General features: G+C 27.8%; 1 protein-coding gene across 2 annotated transcripts in view; it reads right to left on the minus strand.

Moving 5' to 3' along the window:
* Nucleotides 1-20,063, minus strand: part of LOC136978492 (palmitoyltransferase ZDHHC18-B-like) — a 68,629-nt gene that overhangs the window by 12,259 nt on the left and 36,307 nt on the right. Inside the window, exon 9 of one of the 2 annotated variants that reach the window (XM_067274206.1) lies at nucleotides 14,076-14,238. In XM_067274206.1, coding sequence (XP_067130307.1) covers nucleotides 14,076-14,238 — 163 coding nt within the window. The remainder of the gene's footprint in view (nucleotides 1-14,075; nucleotides 14,239-20,063) is intronic. The other variant, XM_067274207.1, reaches the window with a different exon arrangement.

Here is a 20,063-nt window from a genome sequence, read left to right on the forward strand (position 1 = left end):
ACTTATAGGATGCACATCCATTTAATAAAACTGTTTTCTCTGAGAAGTTTTCTTTTGATGGACCAGATAATCTTGGAACATAGTGATGGAAGAGTCAAGTGTCAGATGTAGTGTTATGATATGAACCATGGTCCTGATGGGTTTCAGTACACTGAGCTTACTTTTGGATTGTTTTGAAAAGTAAATTCAGTGTTTGCAAAATTATGTCCACACTGTATTTATGCCTTTTATACTAGTGTTCTCAGCTTATGATTTTGTGAATTTCAACAACCTAATAATTGGAACCAATTCAATGTCAGAAGTCCAGCAAGGTTCAATAGACCTGAAAATAATTGATAAATTCATAGAATTGCCTGAAACAATGGAAATCACCTCAACATAATCAATTAAGATTCCAAACCAACTTTTGAATCCACCAAGAGAGAAAGTTGGATTGACTTAATGTAAGCTGATAACATTGTTCAATCTTACATAAATGACTGGCATATGACTAATGAAGAATGTGTTTTGATCACAATGCACTTTACCTTGAAGTAACTGCAAAGAAACAACCTCTAAACAACTAAAAACAACCTGTGTCCACAGACATTAGTAATGTGGTGACCAAGTTTTTACAAATACATCTCATACATTCTACATCCACCATACAGCCCTTATTTGGCAAATTATGATCTATTTCTACCTTCAGAATTGAAGTCAAGTTTCAGAGAACCCATTTCCTATCCACAACAGCAGCAGTCAAAACATCAGAGACGATTCTGAAAAACACCTCAAAGGAAGGGACATATCTTCAAAATCTAGCGAAAATGATTGCAGAAGTGTACTGAATTCCACAGGGAATACTTAAAAAAGGACCACAACCACTATGATCCAGAGTAATCATTTTTGTGTGTTTGACAGAAAAATATCCAGTCTCAATTTGTTTTTGTCCTTGTGTATGAATATATACATGTAGAATAAAATTATATTCTAAAAGTTATCTATTTACAACATGATAACAGATGAAAAATTTTAAGTATAAACTTTATAAATGTGCAATGTAAAAAAAAAAACTGCAAGAAAATACAATCAATAGAATAAATAGATATATTTTAAATTTCATATAGTATTTTATAATAATTTTTTTCAAGACAGTAATATTTATATTTTTTTACTTTTAGAATTAAGTGGCAAAATAAATACAATATAGGCCTCATTGTACTTATTTTGCCACTTACAAAATTTTTAGAATAAAAATTTCCGTAACATAAACATTAAATCAGGAAGAAATATACTCACTAATAATTTTTTTAATAGCCTTTCTACTGCCAACATCTAGAGATTTCAAATGCTAATCACTTAATCCAAAATGTGCATTGTTTTATGAAAATGCAAAATTGTATAGTTATTTCCCACGTGCAATGACAAAAATCCACAAAATATTTTTGCTACCTATCGACTACAGAAACTTATATTAACATTCCTATATTTCCAAAATAGCTGTTATAGAACTCATATTAAAGAGGTTTAAATTCAAAATGGCCAATTAACGCTTAGTGTTCAATAACTGTACAGTTTATGATAACCATTATTAAATGAGAACTATTTAATACAATATCATCTTAGTATTTTTGTAATCAAACTCTTAAATCTATAATGTTTTCTCTCATTAGATTTATTAAAATTACTTACTTTATTTAATAATTTTTAACATATATCAAAAAATTAATGCATTATAAATAAAACTAACTAAATCTCTAAAATAAATTTTAAATATAAATGATAAGAAATTAATACAAAACTCAAAACAGCAATTTTAAATTGAAAAATAGTACAATGAGTCTCTGCTTCAAGATATTAAATAATTGAGTCCTTGAAACATGTACAGTACTGTGTAAATATTACAATATGAACCCAATATTTGTCTTACTGTAATCTGATTCATGACTTAAGAGTTAAAATAATGATTACAGAACAGAACTATTGCTCTCCCTCAAAGATTTTTCTTTTTTTTTCCTACAAATAGATTTATATATAATACTAAATAAATATACTAATAATATCAAATATTAACTAATATCAAAATATGATAAACAAAAATATAATAAAAATAATTCAGATTTATCATTTTATTTTATATCAAAATGTTTAAAAATGATTTACATTACAGATTACTCTTAACATCTATTGATGCTTACCCACATGATGTGCCTGACAGTATTTATGAACCCATTATAAAATTATTTGATTGTAAACTAATCGTAAAGTAAGGTCTACTTTATAGAATTAAACCAATGTAATTAGATATAAGCATTTTATAATGTAACTAAAGAAAATTAAATATTTATTTTGGGAGAGTAACTTCTGACTCAACTGCTCTAATCTGTACAGTTCAGCTTTTACCTATGTTACAATTATTATTATTAATGAAATTAAAGAAATAATTCTTTTATTAGTAGTTTTAAATGCAAGAAATGAGTAAAATCATCAAGTTTAGATCAAAAGTGAAAAAATGAAAAAAATCATCTATCAGATGAAATTACTGTGATAATCTTATTTTGAAGCATAAAAATTAGAGTTTTTATGGCTCTTGAATTAAATTTACATTTATATATTCATTGGTAAATGAAATAAATAATTATTAAATTAAAAAAAATGACTTGATAAAATTTCAGTTAAAATCATTCATTCATTTTTAAAAAATTTATGATTATTAATAGTGTAAAGTTATATTCAAATAATTTTATTGAGAAGATATATTTTTATTACATTTCCATTTTTTAATAATTTAAATAGTCATACTTAGTACAAACAACAATCTATATTATCACCACCACTAATATATTTATTCTGATTTTTGTCAATATCTTAAAAATATATTAACTATTTAAAAGCAATTGAAAATCAAAAGTATCTCAAATTTTTATTCTATATTATAAAAAAAATTTTGAAACTTATCTTACATTTTGAAAATTAGTTTATACTTACTTATAAATACATGAAATGCAAAAAAAAACTATAATGATTAAGAATCAAATTTAAATTAATTAGGAATAAGTTATGAGAGAGTAATAAAAAATATATATATATATATATCGTTTATACAGTGTTTAAAGAAAAGTCTGTACACCCCTATAACTTAAACCACCTGTTGTAGTAGAGTAAAAGTGATTGGCACCTATATGAAAGCAACCATGCATAGTCTATTAAACACAATTTTAGCAGCAGTGGAAAATACAAACTAAATGAACTACCTTCAAAACTAATAGAGGCAAAAACTTCAGTTACAAAATGAAAGAGTAATGTTTATTTAATATAAAAATGATAAGTTGTTCAGCATAAACACTTACAAGAAAGAGTACTAAGAAAGATTAAGGAAAGTAATAAACATTTATGTACAAAACACAGATATAAAGCAAAGTTCATAAAGCACAGGTACTATACAACTTGCCAAGCAATCAACTGTAGACAGTATTTAAGGTGTATACCATCAATGACAATGTACTGTACTTCTGGATTTAGGACATATATTTGAACATTTTGCAGCATTGCAGGGATTACAGAATTACAGGTACTGACAATGTGTTCCTTTAAATCTGTCATGATGGAAGGTTCTGTAGAATACACTTCATTTTTAAAGTATCCCCAAAAGAAGTCCATTGGTGTTAAGTTGAGTGACCATAATACCATTACATATAACTGCTATACCCAAAAACTGTCGTCAAATGTGTGAAGTAGGAAGTGAACTTCAGCACATTTTATGGGATGGATAGCTGTCTTATTGAAAACATATGCATGGCAATGAGTTCAAAGAAATATCATCCAACTGCTTACTATGCCTCATAACAGCTGATAGTAACGCTGACCTATTAAAGTTCCCCCAACAAAAACTGGTCCAATTACAGATGTTTGCCATATGCCATGCCACACATTAAGTGACCAGCATACTTGATGGCATGTACTGTACATATCACATATAGATTAGTCATATCCCAGTAGTGGAAGTCCTGGTGACTGATGACTCTGCTCCTTGTAAATGTTAATTCATCAGTCTATAATGTCAGTCCAAGGATGCTTTCTTGTAAGATATTTAAGATGAAGTTTCAGAAGTTATACCACCTTTGAAGATCTCCAGGCATGAGGTGCTGCACGAGAATATGACAATAGGCATATACACCATGTTTATTTAAGATTTGCCACACTCATGCTGCTGACAATATGCCCCCCACACAGATCATTGGAGTAGTGCTAATTTGGGGATTTGCAAGAACATAACCCAAAATATCTGCAAGATGCAGTTGCACACCAGCCCCAACAGGATGTCCCAACCAAGAACACTAATGCTTTTCATTTCTTGCAGACACTGGACAACTTTGGCAATTGTCTATGAAGCTAGATGGTGACAAGTGAGAAAATGTTCTCTATACATCCTCAGCTTTTTTTGCACTCTGTTTACTGTTCACATTCATGTTATTGCTATTCACCATACAGCAATGACATATCACAATACTCTTCATTCCTAAAGACAGTCATCAACCTGCCAACCTCACACTAATTCTTGTTAGCTTCCCATCCATCATTTATACCCCTTTAATTTATGCAGTGGCTTCACATCAAACTCCAAATTAGCATAATGCCATTATATCTCAAACAACTGCTTTTCTGTTGTCATGGGCCAACCACTGGAAATCAGTTTTTCACCAATGCTTTCTTCATGTTTTCTGCTCTAAGTGTTTCCATTGAACCATGTATTGTTTCATACTAAATGACAATGTTCTTTCATTTTGTAATTGAACTTTTTGCTTATCTTTGTTAGTTTCTGAGTTAGTTTTCATATGTTCCATATTTCACTACTAGAGATGCTAAATGTTCAATAGACTGCAAATGATCACTTTCCTATAGGTGCCAATTAGTTCCAAGACACTAACAGGTGCTTTAAAAGTTATAAGGGGTTGAACTTTCCTTTGAATGCTACATAACAAGAGAGAAAAAAAATCCACAATATTCCTTTTCATATATTATTACAATAAATTGACAATTTTTTAAAATACTTAAATGCATTCAAAAGATAAGTTCAAATTTATTAAACATGAGACCTTTACTGCTTGATTATTATAGGCATGATGTTAGATATATGCATTATACTTCACAGAAGTTATATTACTTGGCTATTCATAAATTAAAAGTAAAAACTGTAAAGAATACAATATGATTAAGTAATAAATATGAGAAAATGAAAAATACAGATAAAGATAAAAAAATTATCATAAATGGGTAGCAGTCAGGTAGCAATTTCAGATTAAAAATTACATATGTAAAAGATTAGTATGGTATATTACTGTATACCTTGATCAATTATATATAATAACCACAATTTTTACATCATATATTATAGAGTTAATTCATACAATAGTTTTAAAAATGAAAATGTGTATTATTGTATTGATATTTACATTTTAATATGAATGGTTTATCTCATATCAAAGTAAAAATAAGACACAAATCATTCTGTGATACATGCTACTGCTTTAAACTTTCTTTCATGAATTACAGTTTTTTTCTATTAACTAGCATATTCATTTACAGATTTGCCTCAAATAACGTAGAACCTTGGTTAACTGGAACTTGCATAATCAGTTCTACTGTACTTATAACAACATTTGATCTATTTTAAATCAAATAAAAATAAATTTAACATAAGATTAAATTATAAAACTGAATTTAATGACTTTTATATGAATAAGAAAATTCATAAATTTACATTTTTTAAAAACTTTACATTAAAAGTAAAGTTATACTTAATTATCTGAATACATTAAAAACGAGTAAGACAAATTCATTAAATTTAATTCAGACTAACAAAAGACAATTATTTGATAAGAGCAACTGTCATATTTCATTATTAGTATTCTATAAGAAAAATTTTTAATAATTACTAGGAATTCAATAACTTGATATTTATTGTTGAAGAAAACTTGTCAAAAATCAAAAATTTATTCATTGTAATTACATATGTCAAGACTGGGAAAGAACAATAATCTTTGATAGTGCAATAAATATTTTCTTCAATTATTTACATTTAACCTAAAATGAGGTTATGAATACTGAAAACCTAACACAGAAAAGATATTTCTCTATCATTTTCTCCATGAGTCAAAACAGAAAGAGAAGTAGATCTTAGAAAACTACTTCAAAATGATAGATTTATTTATAATGATGATGAATATGTTTTACATGTCACTCTTTCAAATCTCATAAGCAATTGATAGTTGTTCCCTATCATCACAGAACTAAATGACTAGAAAATTATCTGTGCTGGTTTATCATTAAAGAAAGCATTGGATTTCAGGTTTTAAAAAATTATCAGTTATACAGGGTGCGGCGCCAAAATCCGAACAAAATTCAATTTCAAATTCCCACCATTCTGTACCACTGGTAGATGTCGTGTTTGGCGTTCAAATAGCTTGACACGTGTATTAAACCATTTTAATCGCGAAACAGTCACCATGTTGAAACAAAGTGCTGAGTATAACCAAAGAGCCGCGATTATCGAAAGTATTCGCGCTGGGCACTCGGTGACAGAAATTATTCGGTTCTTCAGATACCCGAGATCGACTGTTTATGATGTCATTGCAAAATACAATCAGTCGGAGAAGTCAAATGGAGGTTTTGCAACACCGACAAGGAAAATTCACTCGAAGGAGCGCATTGTCAGAACCCCTGAGATCATTCAACGGGCTCAGGAGCTGATTTTTGAGGATCCAGGTCAGTCGATCCGAAAATTGTCGTCGGTTGTTGGTGTGAGCGAGAAAACTATGCGTAGAATCGTTGAGGAGGACCTCCACTACAAGTCTTACACAATTAAAGTGAGACAGATGCTTTCTGAAGCTGCCAGGACAAAGCGAGTTGAACGCTGTAACCTCCTTTTGTGTTCCTTAAAAAACAATGCTGCCGGACAACTCAGATTTTTTTCTGACGAGAAAATTTTTACTGTTGATGCGAAAATCAATCGAAGAAATGACCGATGGCTTGCCCACAACCCAGAAGATGTCCCCGTTATTGCAAAAACGAAATTTCCGGCGAATGTTCATGTGCTAGGTGTTGTGTCCAGTGAGGGTGATGTCATGCCACCATATTTCTTTAACGAAGGGGAAAATGTCACAAAAGATGTTTATTTGCATGCTCTGTCAAATGTAGTGAAGCCATGGATGGAAACTGTGTCATCTGGAAAGCCGTATGTTTTCCAGCAGGATGGTGCGCCCGCCCACACAAGTCATTTGGTGCAAAATTGGTTGTCGGATAACGTCGACATGTTTTGGTCAAAAGAATTCTGGCCTCCCAACAGCCCAGATTTAAATCCTCTGGACTTCTACATATGGAGCGTAGTTGAAAGGGTCACAAACAAGACCAGACATGCAAACATCACATCGTTGAGAGCCGCTATTGATACGGCATTCACCAATATCAACCGTGAGACATTAAAGCGCGCATGCGCACGATTCAGACCGAGAATAGAGGCTGTCATTCAAGCAGGAGGGGGCTATATTGAATAAATGTATTCTGTATGACATTGCAAACAATGTGATTTAAAAAAATTTGCAAATCTTTTCGTTTTTTCAATAAGAAATATGTCTGAAAAAAATGTGTAATTTGTCCGGATTTTGGCTCCGCACCCTGTAAAACTACAAATTACAGATAACTATCCTTTAATTTTAATAATGCTTTAACACTAAAAACTTAAGAAAAGATGTACAGTCAAAATAAAAATGCCTCCATACTGTTATTTTTCGGGAGAATTTTCCAATTACCCGTAACAAACTTCATCCATTTTAGTGTTCAATGCTACATTTATTATTAATAATATAAAAACAGTCATCTGTCTGTGTCTGTGTGAATTCTTTATAATTCCTGAAATTTTTGTCCAATCCAGATGAAATTTTGGTTAAATACATTTCATGTTCTGATAGAAAGTATAGGCAGAAATATTAGCTATAGAATAACCATTTTGTTGATTTCGGATCAGTAATTTCACTTACGTCGCAGTGACATCAGTGATCTCATTTAGTTCTTGCTTGACAACGGAATTTCTCTTAAGTTGCATTTTATAAATATTTTGGCAAATAGTGTATTTTAAACTTACTTCATTAAATTTGAAATTTAAAAAAAGATAGCCGCATTATGTTACTATAACAAATTTTTTTTTAAATCTTTCCATAGTGACCACGTGACACTAATATCCAATCTGAAGTAATGATCTAATGAGCCTGTTATTTAGAAAGTGTTATCATAACTAACGTACATACAATTCATCTTTGTTTTATCAACATGGAATTTTAAAAAATGCCTAGGAGAAAGCATAAGAGTAAAATTGGTCAACTCTATGTTGCTTTATCCCATTCAAAAAACCAAAACAATATTAAGGTATCTATTATTAAAGGAAGACAGCAAGGAAATCTTTTAAAAGACAATAGAGTCATCAACAACACAAAAAGATTTCATTTAATTTTACTGCAATTAAATAAATAAACCACATACAGGGTAATCCTCTCTCTAAGAAATTCAAGCATTCCTGAATAACTGTTTCACTACTTTAAGGTTTCCAATGAAAATGTGCATGCACTTATATGGTCTTCCTAATGCAATATTAAAAATCTATAAAGATCTATGAAGTAGTCAAAAATTATTGATGAATGTTTGGATTTCTTAGTAAGAGAACCACCCTGTATGAGTGCTGATTTGTAGATGTTATTTGGACTGACAAATGATGATAATTCAGTGAGACAGATTACATATCAAGACAATTTACTTAACTAGTTAGGTCATCCATCAAAAAACTAGAATCTTTCAGAAAAGTAACCGTAAGGTTTGTTCCGTAGTTTAGACGTTTATGATGCATTTTGGCAATGCTAATGTATCATAAAATTCAAATATTCCTATTTTCATGTTAAAGTAATTGCCTTGTCATTTAACTGAAAACTTTCTATTGAATTTCATATTTGAAAAGAATAAAAAAAAAAAAAGAATTATAACATGGAATAAAATAGGTAATAAAGAGCAATTCTACACTATTATATCCAAGCTTTAATGAATAAAAACCAAACATCCTTATATTTGGTTTTTATTCATTGGTGCTGGAAAGCAAAATTACTGAAAAGTAATAAATTTTGAATAGACTTAATTTTATTTAAACAAATAAAAGTTTCTATTTAAGTAAATATTTTGAATACTTAAATATGAAAATCATTTATAAGTACAATGGATATGATAAAAAATAAACTGAAATTTTGTTATGTATGATATAAAGTGTATGCAAAATAAAAGATGCAACATATGCATGTGTTTACATGTATATTCATTTCTTATTGTTGCATTCATTCATATAATCTATGTATATGATCGATACAAAGTAACTTTGAAGTTTAAGCAAACTTAAGTCTAACATCTATTTTAGCACTAGCCTTTTATATTTAAGGTTCTTTTAATTAAAAAGTCAAAAATATATGCAATTAGAAAGCTATATTTAATTATAAATCAAGTACAACATTAAACATTTCATTTCATTCTAAATTTACTTGATTTCTTTTCATTCATTTTCATCAAGTAATAGATGAAATAGAATTAAAGAAGTCACTCAATATCTGAATAAAAGTAGTTCTTCATATCATTGCAGATTAATAAAAATGTATATAAATATCCTAAAGTTTTTCTTTGAGAAACATTACAATATTAGCTACTATCATTTCTCAAATTATATACCAGTTGATTGGCAGCTTTAATGATGCAATTTGATATCCACTCTGCTATAAAGAATAAACAACCATTTCTACTGACACTATCACTATTTTATTTGTTACCACTGCTGCAGCACTTTGGTAGTGTGAAAATCTGAATGAACTTTAAAAACATTCATGAAAACCAGAATGATTGTCTATTATGAAACCAAAAAAAAATTTTTGGTGTCTAAACTAGTAGTGTCTTGTCTGGTTTTGTGAGGTAATAACTTATCCAAAAGAAATAACAAAATCAATACAATACATGTATATATCAATATATATATATTGATATATACATATATATACAACACACAAGCACAAACTTTAACAAATAAAGAAAAAAAATTTTTTAAATGTTTCAAAATGTAGAAAATATTCTATGTAATCATACAATAATATAATACTATATAAATTATTGATATCAATCCTAATTGCAGAGCAAGATGACCTAATCTAACTAATAAAAACATTCATCACAAGTAAATTACAAAATTTACTAAAATTAATTCAGTAAAGGCTTTCAAAACACATTAAAACTATTATTTCCTAACTATATATATATAGTTAGGAAATAATAGTTTTAATGTGTTTTCATGTTTAATGTAGCTTTATCATCAAGATCTTGCAAAAAGATCTTGATGATAAAGCTACAAAGTACACACCCATTTGATTCTAAAAACTGTACATGAAATTAATAAATGTCTGAAGATTAGAAAAAAAAACTATTTGAATAAGTTTTATATTTTTATAACTTAATAAATTACATCATATAACAGAAAAATTTTTAAAAATTTTCAGTTTCATTTCTTACAAATAAATCTCTGTTTATCAGTTAACTGTAATTCAACCTTTTGACTTGTTTCCTGGAAATAACACTTTAGCACAACATGTCTTGAAATTACATTACATTTTCAATATAAAAAGGTATAAAACAACTAATCTGATACTGCTATATATCATTTAATGATTAATTTAGAGAGAAAAATGTATAAAAAACTTTAACTTCCATTACTGAAATATTCTGAATTAAAATTGTTTTAAAATACTTTTCATTAAGTTAATATGATATTCAAAACTTTTATTATGAGATTTATTCAGTATATTTCAAATTTTATAATTTTATTTTAGCAGTTTTTATTATTTTTTTCCACTAGTTTTGCCTTTTTTTTGTTTTAAAATATTTTCCAGCTATTTTAAAACAATATTTACAAAAGGTAAGATAATAAGACCAATGATAAAATAATTTATTATAATAAAAAAAAATGATAATTAAGAAAAAAAATGACACTATTGTCATTTATTCATTTTATTATATCAAACATTTAAACAGAACTATATAGATTAGCTATATCTAAAATTATAATAAAATTAATGTAACCATTTCAAGAAAATTGAGATCAGTAACTGGTATTATTACTATATTGCAATCTTTCTAATTATAATTATAAAAACTTAAATACACAGTTGAAAATTGACATTTGGTTTATTTTTTTATAATAATTCAGTAATATTGTATTCAACACATTCAATAAACGTTGTTTATTTCTAAAAGAAATGTAATTTAAAATGTTAAATATTTTTATAAATTTACATTCTCATGAATATTTAGTCTTAATTTCTACAAATTTTAAAAATGTTCTTATATTAAATTTATTGTCTTTATTACTAATTATTATTGAAAGTGCTATAATAGGAATTTTACATTTAAAAAAGAACATACTGAAACAAATATATTGTAATAAAATGGATTAATGTTTTTTCACTATTAAATAAACAAACAGTATTTTATGAACATTTGAAAATGAATAAACGTTCTGAATCGTGATAAAATGGCAACAAAAACAGTTCTGTAGATGATGTTTAAATACCCTGTAATGGTGTGCAAACAGACAAATGATGTAATAAAGATTACATTGTCTCATTACCTTACACATGGGGAAAATGCCCCCTAATGGTAAACTTGAAACTAAATTTTTTTTTGCCCTTACTAGACTGTTCAGAATAGGTGAACTTCAATTATGTATGTATGTATGTATTCCTATTTTAGACAGGTTTTACACTGTACATTATATATATATATATACACACACCCCCACAGTAAAACCTGTCTAAAATGGAAACATACCTAAACAAAACACATTTCAGAACAGAGTAATTTTATGTTTTCACCTTTTCTACACCAGACAATTCTGACAGTTATGCTTTCACATAGCCTGCTGAAATCAGGACATCTTGACAAGATTTAAGGCAGTTCTATTCCTTTACTCTATGTTCAATTTTTTTTTTTTTTTTTTTTTTTTGCTTGTTTCTGCAATAATCAATCCATCTTCCATCATTGTCAGTGATCATTTGTGCCAAATTATAATTATTTAAGATGGTCATCTTAGCATCTGATATGTTCCTTATAATGGCTAACATCCTTTTATATATTTTTTAATGAATATTTCATTGGTTAGGGTTTATGGACAAGTTGAGCTAATGTAAAATTCCCATGAAACAGTTAAGTTTACCAATACTAGTAGCAAGATGAAACACAATCTAAATTACAGAGATTGAAGTTAACAATTATTAGTGTATTAAAATTCCTTGAGCAGTCAGATCACAAAATAACTTAGTTTCCAATAATATAATGTAATTAAAATTTCTGATAGCAGAATGAGATACCAGTTCTTGATTCTCTAATTGGCAACAAACCAATTAGATTTCTATCATGTGAGATAATAAGGATCACATTCAAAACTCAGTGTCTTAGTACCTAGCATAAATTCTTAGAAACAAAAACATTTTAGAATCTAATAGATCTCAATTCTTGCATTCAAATTCTACCATCTTTACTAGAAATCACATTGGATTAAACCAAGTAATAAAATGTTACTTACATTTGTAATAAAAGTCATTTTACTATAAAAATGTATATAATTGTGACATTTATCTGGTATAATTTAAAGATTAAAAATAATATTAAAACCTGCTTAAAACAAAATATTCAGTACCATGTGGTTTACACAAGTTTTACTGTATTCTGTAAAAATCACTAATATGAAATTATGCATCAGATTTATAAACTTTGTAATCTATACAATTTGTGAGTTTTCATTCATAAAACTAGTTTTATTGTGACTAATTTTTAATTTAAATCAATCCCAACAAAAATCTGAATTCCATTTAGAAATTCTTCAAGTATATCAGTCATAAGCATTGCATGCCAATTTTAAATCATTAAATCATTCATAATAAATTGTATAAATTTAATATTAAATTCATAAAAATATTATAAGTTACTTAAAGAAAATAATTCCTAAGAGAAGAAAAATAAGAATAAAAATTATTTAAAAATAAAATTGTTTTAAACCTTTATAGAAATCACCAAGATGATTATCTGAAAAATTTAATTTAAAAATTATATTTTATTGTAAAAATATTTTAAATTTTTAGATTTTATTAAATATTCAATGGTGGTGATGATGGGAAATTTTTTTATACTGCTGCTTTTTTTTAACCATTTAAAATGTTTGTCACTTCCATACAACATTCATTCTTCATATTATATATAATAAAGAAAATGGTTCATTCTTAGTTTCAAAATTTTTAAATAGTTACAGTAATTTAATAATTTAAAACAAATTCTTTTGTTTTGAGTTCACAAATCTTAACAGATATTGAAATTGCATATCAAAACTTTATATATTTTACTATGAACTATACACCATTAAATTTATAATGCTAAGAAAGATATATCATTTTTAAATTTTCCTGATGAATGTCATACAATTTATTAAAATTCAAAACATATTTATCTGAAAAAATAAATTATTTATGAAATTATTTTTAAATTACAAACTGTAAATTCTTACATATTCCATACACTTAAATGTGTGTGTGTAATGTATGTATATATACATATATACACATACACACACTGATCTATATACACATCAGACAAACACACACAATCATCATACTTTTAGACAGGAAAGTTAACATTTCTGGAAAAATGTGACTAGTCTAGCAAGTCATTCAAAAATCAATTACCATTCATCAAGAATCATTAAAAATTCATCTATGTAAGACAAGTTTTAATGTATCTGCAAAATAAAATTTTTGCCTATACATTAAGCATAAATATATTTATGAAAAGTTTAATAGTTACGAATAATCATTATTTGCTCTAAAAATGAATTTATATTATCGCAAATTGGATTACTACTAAATTGATTTAATAAACCTAAAACAATTATTCTACACACTAAATGCATTAAAATAATGCAATGATACATAAAAACATTTATCGATTAATTTCTCTTAACATTCTAATTTCATTACGTGAAAGTGGATTTTGATATGAACTGTCTCTAATTATATTATGATAACCACCATTCACAGTAATTGAAGCCGTACTTTTTGCTGTGTAGACATTACTTGGATTTGGATGAGTCAATTTTTGATCCACAACAGGCATCGTATTAGTAGACATTCCGTTATGATGCTGAAAATACATATATTGCAATTAAAATCTGACTTTACTGTTATAATTTTAGTCATGTAAGGAACAATTTTCAATGTTACAAATTTCAAAAGCTTTATTTAATTATTAATTTATTTGTTAAATGATTAAAAAATCAGAAAATTCGATGTTATTTTATAGGTAATATTATAAATAATGTATAATGCATACATCATAATTCTGCAGATGTCTGATTAACAGATAAATGATTACATATAAAGCCATGCAAATGAAGAAACACACACATTCAGTAGTTTCACCAACACTATTAAATTAGTATAATTTTTTTTTTAATAATAATAATAATATTTATTTTCGCAATATGGGATGGTCCTGTTACAAGGGGGTACATAAATTAAAACATTTGATAATTTACATTAATAACAGTATTTATCTTGAATTACAAATAATAATTTTGATTAAGTCTCGATACCAGATTTGTTACTGGCCTTCCCGGACAATTTAACGTATTTAATGAAAAAATTGTACAATCTTGTTATCATAGTTGGGCTCATTTGAAACAACTTTTTATAGAATTCATTAGTTGATTTACTCTCAGATAAAGTGGAAATACGATATATTTGCCTAATCTCTATACAACCTCTACATGTACTGTACATATTATATGGAAGATCGAAATTTGCCCCTGACATAATTTACATGTTTCTCTCCTGATCTTTATATAATTTTGATCCACCAATATATAAAAACTGTTTAATCGGAGCTGCATATAAAATTTTTTAATCATAAACGGTAGGTGAAAATTGATGTATTCGTTTGAAGGAGGAAAGTTTAAGTTTTCCATATACCAGGGATGAAATTTTGAACTTTGTAATTTAAGTATTTCTTGATGGATAGTGTTGTTAAACAGATTTTCTATTAATGTACGGTTACCAAATTGCCAGTCTTCTTCTGTGTTTCCAAATAAAATAGGAGAAATTCTGTATTTAGCCAACATTTGACTAAATTTAGTAAACCAATTGTTGACATAATTTTTCTTTGTTTCTGTTAGACTTTTCAGATTATTTAATATGGTCTTAATCCAGGGGTTATCACTGTTAATCAATCTTTTATAAAATTTTTGTATTCTTGATACCAAATAGGGCTCCAATTGTAGTCGGTTTGTGTCATGACGTATGGCATATCCAGGGACTGCTCTGGCTAACCCATATATTTTCCTTATAAATTGTAATTGTATTATTTCAAAACGAGTAATCCATTCAATTCCCCATATTGGAAAAGCATAACATATTGAGTTCATCACTATTGCCGAAAAAAGTTGCATTTGTTTTTGAATTGAACTAATTTTTATTTTGACCAATAGATATATAAGGTTGTTGATTAGTTTATTAGCTTTATTTCTCATATTTTTAAAGTGGGCTTCTAAAGTTATATTAAGCCCCAAATAAGAGGTCTCCTCTGTAAGCTTCAATTTCTCATTTAAAAGGTAAAAATTATGGTCTTGTTTTGCCAGTCTTCCTCCTCTCCTGAAAATTTGAATATAAGTTTTGCTTGGGTTAATTTTCAGTCCAAGTTGTGTAAAGTACTTCTGCATTAAATTAATTTTTCTCTGTAGACCAATTTTTGTATTTGAAAGTAAGACAATATCATCTGCATATTGTATTGAGTGAATTACACAATTTCCAATTCTTATTCCATCCTCTGCTTTATCAAATTGTTTATTTATATCAAATATGAAAAAGTTAAACAAAAATGGCAATAATGGATCACCTTGTAACAGACCTCCAAAAATATCAATGGGGGAGAAGACAGTTTTGCTAGATTTTATAGTAACATGATATTGACCAAATAGAAATTTTATGACATTTATGAATAAGATATCTGCTTCATTTTTTCCTAGTTTTTCACTTATTAATTCTATTGAAACTGAGTCAAAAGCCTTCTCTAGATCTATAAAAGCAGCGTAAACTTTATGCCTTTTCCTGGATAACTGTATTTGAATAATTGAAATCAATATAAAAATGACTATTTCTGTACCGTTTTTAGAGAAAGCAAATTGGGTATCGAACGTCAACTGTTTTTCTTCTAACCATTGATTAAATCTTTTTGCGTGAATAGCTGTAAAAACCTTCCTTAAAGATGATAGTATTGCAATGGGTCTGTAGTTGCTTGGGTCTGAGCAGTCTCCTTTTTTTATATATCATTCTAAAGTATGCTGAACGCCACGAATCTGGATAATTACTATTTTCGTACATGTAATTAAAGCTAAGTGCTATTAAGTCGATTGCTTCAGGTGGTAGTCTTTTTAATAAACAATTGGGAATTGAGTCAGGACCTGTGGCTGTGGTTTCTTTTAGTTTGTTAATAGTTATTATTATTTCTGAGGCCTGAATTGTATGTTTAGTATCCTCTCCTCCCTGTACAAACTTATCTGTTCTAGATCTGGGTGAATATTTATGTTAGTTAACTGTCTTTTTCCAAAAAAATTGATCCATTTATCAAATCCAATAGGGACTTGTTTTTCGTTACCTTTACTCAAACGGTATTTTTTCACAGTCAGCCAAAAAAATTTGTTGCTTTTGTCAGTCAGTAGTTTTTGATTGATTAAATTGAAGTATTTTTTTTTCTTAGCTTTAATAAGATTTGTATAGCTCTTCTTGAAATTTATATAATCAATTAATTGATCTCTTGTTCTAAACCTACGAAAAGATGCTAATTTTGTTTCCTTTTGTCTCTTTGCTCTGTGGCATTCCATATCGAACCAATCTTGCTTAAATTTGGATTTTATTTTATCTAAATGTCTATTCTTATGATGATTTGGTTCTATCTTACAATCATTAAAATATTTTTATTAAAGTATCATATAGTTCATTAGTCTCAATTTTTTCAATTAACTTAATTCTTCCTCCTATTTCAGTTTCAAACTTTCTTAATTTGAATCTGTCTCTTGCAACCTGCACTCTCTCTTTAATTCTTACCTTCTCATATTTTGATTTGATTGATTCATCTCTAATAATCAAGTGTACAGGGAAATGGTCAGATAAGTCGTGGTCTAATACTTTAAATTCTTCACAATAGTCTAGTATGGCTTCAGAGCACATTATGTAATCAATTACCAATGCTCCTCTTGATGACATGAAAGTATGCCTACCGGGATAGTCTTCTTTTGTACGTCCATTAAGAATGTATAAATCATAATTTTTAACGAAATTTAATAATAGATTCCCTTTAGGATTACTACCGGTGTCATGACTATTTCTTAAGTTATAAATTGTTTGATTATTACCCTTATAATAGGAATCATTATAGTTGTCAATTCTTGCATTAAAATCACCCATAATTATCCAACAAGAGGTAAAATGCAGCCAATCCATTATAACCTTTTCCATTTCTTGATAAAGATTTTGTAACATTTGATAAGGTGGAAAATAGCTTACTATTATTGCCAGAATATTATCTGATTGATTATTAAATTTAGGAGACTCCAATTTAATTAATGAGAATATAAAGTAAGTTGTTGAAAAACTATAAATCATTTCACCCAGAGATTTTTTCATTATTAACATTATTCCTCCTTTTGGTCGACCTACACCTAGATTTTTTTCTGCTGGAACTTGTATATATTCAAAGGCCTGGAGAAGATGTTCCTCATTTGTATTTAGTTTATTGACCCACGTTTCCTCCAATCCTATAATATCATACTTCTTTAGAGATTTTATCAAAATAGCAAGCGGAAAACTTATTTCTAAGTCCTTGAACATTCCATGATAAAATTCTAATATCCGAATCTTTAAATTCCTCTATATTAACTTTGTCAGGTTCTCTATTTAAATTATTCAACATCTTAGTATTATTATTATTAGAAAAGTTCAAATATTAATTGTTAACTCTAAAAAAGTTTTAGTATCAACTAAACAATTATTTATAAAACTATATGTTATTTGCTTATTCTTATATATTATATAATCATTTCTAAGTAATATCTGTTCACCTTTTTTCTTGACTTCTTTATAGTATGGGAGGATTTTTGCTCTACGGTTTCTGGATTCCTGTGTCAGGTCGGATGACATACGTATATTTTTAAATGGCTCTTCTAAGGGTACTTCTTTATTTTTATAAAAATTTGAAAGTATTTGATTTTTTCTCTGGACCTTGCTCAGGGTAACTTTCAAAATTGATGGATATTCTTTTTTTATTATGTGAATGTCCAGAATTTCCTCTTTTTTGAATTCTGTTATCTTAATATTCTCTCGGAATAATTGTGTAAGACATTCTTTCATGTTTGTTCTTTCTGTAATCGCTAATCCAAATAACATTAGATTACATTGGTTAGTTATATTTAAAATGGTATTTACCAAATATTGTTGGGCTTCTATTTTCCTATCTAAGTCTGGCACTTTTGTTTCCAATAGATTTAAGTTATGCTCTAACGTACCAAGTTTAGCTTTAAATTCGCTTATTTCCTGGTGAATTAAATTTATTTCGGCTTTAAGGTCCAATATTTGTGCTGTAATAGAGTTGTGAGAGTCGTGTGTCAACTTTGAAAGTTGCTGTAGAGTAGTACATGACGAACTGTCTTCTATCTCCACCAATTCGGAAAAATTTCCTAACCTTGTTTCTTCATCCTTCTCCCTCTCTATTTCAGCTATTTTCCTCAGCTTTTCCATCTCCTTAAGTGTAGTTGGTTGACGACGGAGCATTGTGTCTACACATGCATCCTTGGACACCTTAACGGCACTTGTACTTCGTATCAATGGAGATCGTCCTCTCTTTGTCGGTGAATGAGATAGCGGACCTGGATTTTGTTCTTCTCCTGCCATTATTAACTTTAATCTAATTACTATCCACAAACAGTTCAACAATAACCACCAAGTTATCAATAAATTTATCTTTTTGGCACACCAAAGATACTCCAACGCAATTTGCGCCATCTTGGTCAAAGGTCTGAAGTGCCCCTATTAAATTAGTATTGAATAAATCATATTATTAAAAGTAACATTTTTTGTACAATGTATTTGAAGATTTTAAAGCCAATATGTATTTAATAATCTGGTTTGTACACCAAATGTAAGTTTATCTTATTGTTTATATTTTGATGTTTTAGTTTGTGTTATTAAAATCAGCAATTTATTTGTACCTTTGTTTTGTTCAGTTTAACATGTAACAACTGTAGAGGGACAATATGAATCTGAAATGCATTTTGTTAAAATGTACTTAAAAAGAATTTTAAAAAATAGATTTATAACATATAGAAGTCAGATTGATAATTTTGGAAAAACAGCACTATTAGGTTGTTGAAATTATAATTTAATACAAATCCAAACAAGAAGCTAAATGAAAAAGATTATCCCCTTTTAAAGTTTTTTCCTGCATTGAAAAGCTTGCATAGTTCTCTAGTCCTCAAAAAATTAATGACAAAATAATTATAAAAGTATCATCGAATAAATTATTTATTTATTTAAGTTAGATACACAAATATAATTTTAAGATTTAATTATCATATTTTATTTTACTAATTTTTTGAGGAATATGAAAATGAGGTTTCTAATTTTGAATTAAATTAGAAGCAATTTTTTTCAGTTTAACTCTCAAATAAGTAAAAGATAAGTTGTACTTCATTCTAAACTAATTTAACCTGAGTAATATATAAAAATTTGTCAAAAAAACACTTAAATTACTTTATTCTTTTTCCAAATTAATGGTCAATAACTAAAAATAAGAGCTTCTGAAAATAAGCATCATTGAAAAATGTCAACACATTGTGAAAAATATTATTATTTAGCAGTAGTTTTAAATTATTAGTTTTACAAAATATTTCTCTATTATAAAATACTTATAGAAAATTT

This window comes from Centruroides vittatus, unplaced genomic scaffold (assembly GCF_030686945.1).
Source record: "Centruroides vittatus isolate TY-2023 unplaced genomic scaffold, ASM3068694v2 contig_543, whole genome shotgun sequence".
Lineage (NCBI taxonomy): Eukaryota > Metazoa > Arthropoda > Arachnida > Scorpiones > Buthidae > Centruroides > Centruroides vittatus.